Here is a 6,171-nt window from a genome sequence, read left to right on the forward strand (position 1 = left end):
TTTTTTGGGTTATGCATGAATAGGGTTTTTATTTATGATTGAAAAGTAAGTATTCATCCTTTATCTTATGACAAATAATTTATTATTTTATGATCCTCTTATATATTCATTTTGTTATAAAATAAATTTCACATATCCTTTTGAGGTTTGTTTAACTTACAATGATCACTCTCGTATTTTTTAAAATAATCTATATTTTTTTTTTTTTTTTTGCGACGACCATTCCACAATGCCTCCTCCCTCTACTTTTGGGGCTTTGGTAATGGGATTTGGAGTATCTTTAGATTCTTGATCTGCAATATCATTTTAGATCTGGAATGATTCGGTAATAATTTGGATTTGAAACAAACCAAATCATTCCCAATTTGGTTGATGGGACGATTAAGGTAAAAGATATGGCAGTAACTCTTTCTCTCTGTTGCACTGCAGAACCTAATCTTCAAGGGGTTTGAAGATCCAGATCTGCAGATCTTGGTTCAGTTTCTTTGCCCCATTCCGCAAATCTTCAAGGGGTCCCTATCTATATACGATGATACCTACTAATTAACATATTCAATGGGTTTGTGTAAAGTTCTTTTAAGACGACAATGTCGTATTTTAGTTGGTAATTAATGATTTTTTTTAGGTTACCAATAAAGATAATTCTTAAAATTTATCTACACTCTTACCAATATTACTCAATTCTATCATATTTTTTCTTGTAATATCTTATATAAGATAATTTTAAATACATCGATTAGTAATAATATTTTTTTGGCTCAAAAGCTATTACGTCGTTATCCTAATAATAATAAAGGTATTCTTAGATGTGTTTTTAAGAGTTAATTTTGCTAGAGCTTATGATTCCATTAAATGAGATTTTTTCTTTTGGGTTTTAGATTGAGTTTTCTCAATGATTCATATATATTTTGATAACATCATGGGCATATGTGTGTTTATCTATATTATTATTATTATTATATAATCAAACACTATATAATGTTATGAAATCTTACCGATAAAATGTTTTTCTAAAATAATATTTGTCTACTTTGCTTAAAGAATATAAATTAACTATGTTACCAAGATTTGAATTCTTGACTCTTAAATAATAATTAATTTCTCAAAAACTTTTAAATCTTATTTTAGTTAAGATTTTGTCTAAAGAAATAAAAAAAAAATAAACTGTAATTATCAAAGACCGCCAAATAACTTTTTATTTAAATTTAGTTATTTTTTTGTACATATCCATAAAAGGGATAACCCCTCTAGGATAAAACCCAATTGACCTTGGATTAGAAGACTCTTGAAGTGGGCCATGGCAGGAGACCTCCTATATATAATAGTTCAATTACATTGCCTTCGGCTATTATTTCAAGGGGCCTAAAAGGCATTTGGGAAGGCTATCCCTTTAATTTTCTCCATAGTCTTTTCTTCCTCCAAGAAATGATCTGGTTTCCCATTTTACCGCGCTACTAAATCATTCCATTAGAGATGTTATAAGGTATGCAAGATTTACTGTTCTTTGCCCATATATGGATCCAAATCTTTCTTTCTTCGCATGCTTTGTGGATGTGGATCCAAATCTCTGTCGTCTTCATTGCAGCAACTCTCCGCCAATTTCAGTTCGCGCTGTCTTGGTGTCCCTTTGATCACGACCCGGCTTAAGTGGGCGGATTGGGGCATGAAAAGATAGAATCTTTATCATCTGGGGGGATTCATCTTGAATTGATCATCTCAGCCCTATCCATCTATCTTGCTCGAAGAGTTCTATTTACAATGGAGAGGAAAGACTTTTATGGGCAGGTGGTAAGTTAAATATGATGTAAAATTAGAGAGCGGGTCTTGCCATGAAAAGATCGAATCTTTATCATTTGGGGGATCATCTTGATTGAAAACCAAGAGACCCCCGAGGGGGCGTCTTGCCATGGAACAAAGGCTAAAACTTCAAAACTTCCATGGCACATAGTACAACCCTGTATGGATTAAATGGGTCTATACGTCTCGCATAAAGGATATGTTTTTATTTTTCTTTTCTTTCGCTTTCATTTTTCAGTCGAGTTGGCCTATTTATCTTCTTCTTCTTCTTCTTCTGCAACCTGGTCCTGCGGTTTTCCAGGAACCGTCTAACCACAATTGTAATATAAACTAGCCATCTTTATTTTTTATTTCTTCACATTACAGAGTTCAAATTACATATATCCCACACACACCACATAAAGAACCCATCTTTCATCTTCTTTCTTCATATTAGAAAGCTCAAAACATGTCAAGGACAATAATGGCATCAAGGTTCGTCATGGATGTTTCTACAAGTTCTTGATATGATGTACAGAGACAACAAAGAATCAATCAAGAATTTACACAAATCAAGAGAACTGCAGCATGCTGCCTCATCAATGTAAAAGTAGAATTTGTAGTAGCCTTGCAGAAACATAGCAATCGAGAAACGAAGGCAGATGAAACAGAGAAGGGTGACTCAATAACTCTTTGATTGGATAAAATCCGCAGTCAGACTCGGACTCACAACTATTCCAGCTCTAACGAACCGGTACCAAAAATTTTAAGGTACAAGTAGTAATTCCTTGAGAAAACTCTTAAAAGAACAACAATAGAAGCCGGTGAAACCATTCCCAATAGGGTAACTACAGAGTCTCAAGGGCAGGCACAACAACTAACCCAGTCTTAAAAAAATGAGCACGGTGCAATGAGAATCTTTACGTTCTTGCTCCTCTAGAAATGAATCAAGAAAACAAAATTGCATGCTAAACAATTAGGGGGAAAATTGCGAACCTACTTCTATTCTACATCTAAGACAAGAACTGCATTAGTAGTGGGGCACCTCAGAGTATTAATGCCACCTTCTCCTGGGAAACAATTGATGAAGGATGAGCGATGAGAGGCTCATAATGATCTCCTCCGGCACCACACCAACCTGTAAACAAGAAAGTATATGAACACAGTTTCAGGAGAATGGGGATGGGTGGGCGAGCTACAAAACCAAATGCCACACCCAGTACAATACATGATCATGCAGCAATTCAAGGGATCGTTAGATTAAGATGGGAGTAAGTTAATTATACCTGTTCCTTTCATAAAGAGAAAGAAAGGAAGTTCACAAATTTGACTCCTAGGACGATGTGGAAGGAAGAAGACACAATTTTCTTCATCAACCATTGCATCTGATCCATGTGCTTGTACCTGTAAACGACAACACATAGCAAGACGGGAGTTAATACTCAATAGGTAGCCGAGAAGTTCAAGGGACAAAACTAGGGTTTCAGAAGAAAATATCATTATCATGGAAAATCCTAAACTTATAGCTATGGGATAACAGAAATACACAAGATTGTGTAGAATATTGAACAAGAAAGGAGCTTCAGCATCCATGATCTGCCAACATAGCCTAGCAGGTCTAAAGATTAGAATATTGATGGCATTCACTTTGTACAATTAAACCATCACAGACAAATTTGGTTAGCCCTCCACCTTGCAATATGGGCAAGAGGAATTAGAGTATACAGCATGAGATAACTGTAAAGAAAAAAAGAAAACAGGGACATAAACACGTAGTATTGATTGTTGAAGGGGCAAATATCAGACTATAGATGTTGAACATGAGAACTTGAACAGAATATGTCCGTATGAAACATAAGATTTATGGCAAAGGCAACTATGTCCTTTGTGAAGCAGGAAGGAGGAAATCAGAAAGAAAATCCTGAACAGTTCATCCAAAAAGGTTTCCCAACTGTCACCTATTACTAAGTTGTCTTTTTCGTAATATGATTTCATTACTCCAACCATTTAGTACCAGGATCAAACACGAAAGTCAACTTTATTCTATCTCGCAGTAATCATGATAGTTAGAAAATCACCTAGATGGTGACAAAATTAAAGTAATCTCCACATTAGCATCATCATGCAAAAACATATATTAATTGAACAGTTCAGCCAGCAAAGATGCATAATTGCAATATATGAGATAAACATGAGGGCCAGGGATTTGGGCAATCATCCTCGTCAACTCAAATTGAGCAATTCAAAACCTAAAATTACATAAATAAGCATGTAAGCTACAGAAATACTCTGGCATTTTCAGTGAAGGGGCCAAGAGACTCTAAACCATAGAAGGTAACAGTTTCTACCATAAAATCATCGTAAAAATAACAGGGAGTAACAGGAACCACAAAAGGAAGTGAATGTTTTCTCTCACCACATATATCTCTCTTTTGAACTCAGTTGCAAGACATTCAATCGCTATATCATCTCCAAATGCAGCAGCACGACCTTCTCGGTTCTCATCTACAGTTAACAAACCTTCCTCAGTATATCCCAAAGTGATGATATCTTGTTCATCATCAGGAGAACCAGAGATTGACATGTACTTGGCCCAACTCGGGCCATCATCCACGGCCATACATCTCTCTTTGTAAATAGACTCCGCAGCCAATTCTCTTCAATCAGAAAAGTAAAATGAAAAAAACTCAAAATAACAAACATGTATTGCAAAATTTTAGACAAAAAGGAACTTGTAAATATCTACAAGATTCAGCAACAACATTCTATTAAGATGCACTTGCAGATAGGAAACCGCTGTGAAAAACATGAAGAAAGAAAATAAACAGAAGGGTGCATCCAAACACAGTCGGGCTTGCACTTACGGAATGCGAAGAAAATTTCTTCATAATTATTTTCTTTTCTTGTTATATAAGAACTTCTTATGCAGGGCAAATGAAATAAAGAAATGGTGTCTGCAATGCACAAGGCTCCCCATTTTGCAAGCATCAAGAAGGGTAACTTTTTGAACACAACCTTACCTTTTTCTTTTTTGCAAAGAGACTATTTCCACAACTCAAACCCAACATTTCAATTACAAAGGAACGGCATTACTATTGCTACAAAGGCCTGGTCTTGGATAACAATCAAAAGGTAAACATTGGAAAAGAAAAGGAAGATGAAAAATTGCATGATTTATCCTTTTCTCTTTGGGGGTTAAGCTATAGATATATGAAATGTTGAAAGTTTATTTTTACTGACTTTATGCACAAAAACACAAATGTACACAGTACTTTAGTTTATTTCCTATCTTCTTTCCGTAGACAAATCCTCATCCCATACAAAAAAACTGGTAGCCATAAAAGGAACATTTTTTTTGGTGTTCTTGACACCCATAGCCTAAAATACACGCCACAATTTGTTACTATCTTCCCTAATCTTCCTACATTTTCCATTACCCAAAGAGACCTAAGGAAGGGGAAAACACATACGCACACACACTGAAATAATCTAGATTCTAGATCCTGAAATGTTGATAGGAACAAACAGATCTTGCTCCTAAAAAACGCATTCCAACCGTCGAGAGCCCGAAATGCTCCTTGGAACAAACAGATCTTGCGTCTAACACACAGATTGAAACACTCTAGATCCCTAAATATCCATCCAAAAACGCAGATCTAGATAAAGACGAAGAAAAGTCACCTTTGCATTCCAAGATTCACGAGCTCATCGATTGCAGAATCTAAACCTTTCCGATCTGCCTTCTTGGCCAACAACTTAACCTCCTGGACCACATGAATCCCCCATCCGGACTTCAGATCGGGCGAGTACATATGCTTTATGGCCTTATCAATTGCGTTCCTTTCCTCGCCGCTAACCGATCCAAGATCCTCCAAGAAGCGCCTCACCGTCCGCCGCCGGAGCTCCCTGGCGTCGATCCCGGATCCCATGGCCTTCCTGGACGCCGTGAAGAGGCAGTTTCCGTCGGCCTTCACCTCCCCGCCGTGGCTGAGCTGGAACACCACCGAGGTGGAAGAGGACTCGTCATCCCCTGGGCGCTTCCACAGGACTCCCTTAGCGTGGAGCCTCTGTAAGTGGCACCTCTGCTGGTCTTCCAAGCCGATCACGTTTTCCCAGGTGGTGAACTTTGTCGGTTCTACGAGATCGACGTCTACGACGCCGTCGACCGGCGGAGCCGAAGCAGGGTCCCGCCAGGGAATCACTGGCGACGACGTCGTTGAGTCGCATATCAGTTTTCCCATTTTTTATGTTTTTCTTTATTTTTTTGAAAATTTTGAGCTCTTCTCCTCAGCGGAGGAGTTGCAGAAATGGGAGAGAGAGACAGAAAAGAGGAGGAGAGAGAGAGAGAGAGAGAATTAGGGTTAACGGATAGATCGACGACGCGGGAGAGCATAA

The 6,171-nt window shown here is 37.6% G+C and overlaps 1 protein-coding gene across 1 annotated transcript; it reads right to left on the minus strand.

Annotated features, from left to right (window-relative positions):
- Positions 1–2,439: 2,439 nt before the first annotated feature.
- Positions 2,440–6,171, minus strand: LOC127798178 (uncharacterized). The gene is made up of 4 exons (XM_052331549.1): positions 5,458–6,171; positions 4,193–4,433; positions 3,063–3,180; positions 2,440–2,914 (listed from the first exon to the last, which is right to left on the minus strand). The coding sequence occupies exons 1-4, from the start codon at positions 6,015–6,017 to the stop codon at positions 2,823–2,825; spliced, it is 1,011 nt and encodes a 336-aa protein (XP_052187509.1). The 5' UTR covers positions 6,018–6,171; the 3' UTR covers positions 2,440–2,822.

This window comes from Diospyros lotus, chromosome 3 (assembly GCF_014633365.1).
Source record: "Diospyros lotus cultivar Yz01 chromosome 3, ASM1463336v1, whole genome shotgun sequence".
Lineage (NCBI taxonomy): Eukaryota > Viridiplantae > Streptophyta > Magnoliopsida > Ericales > Ebenaceae > Diospyros > Diospyros lotus.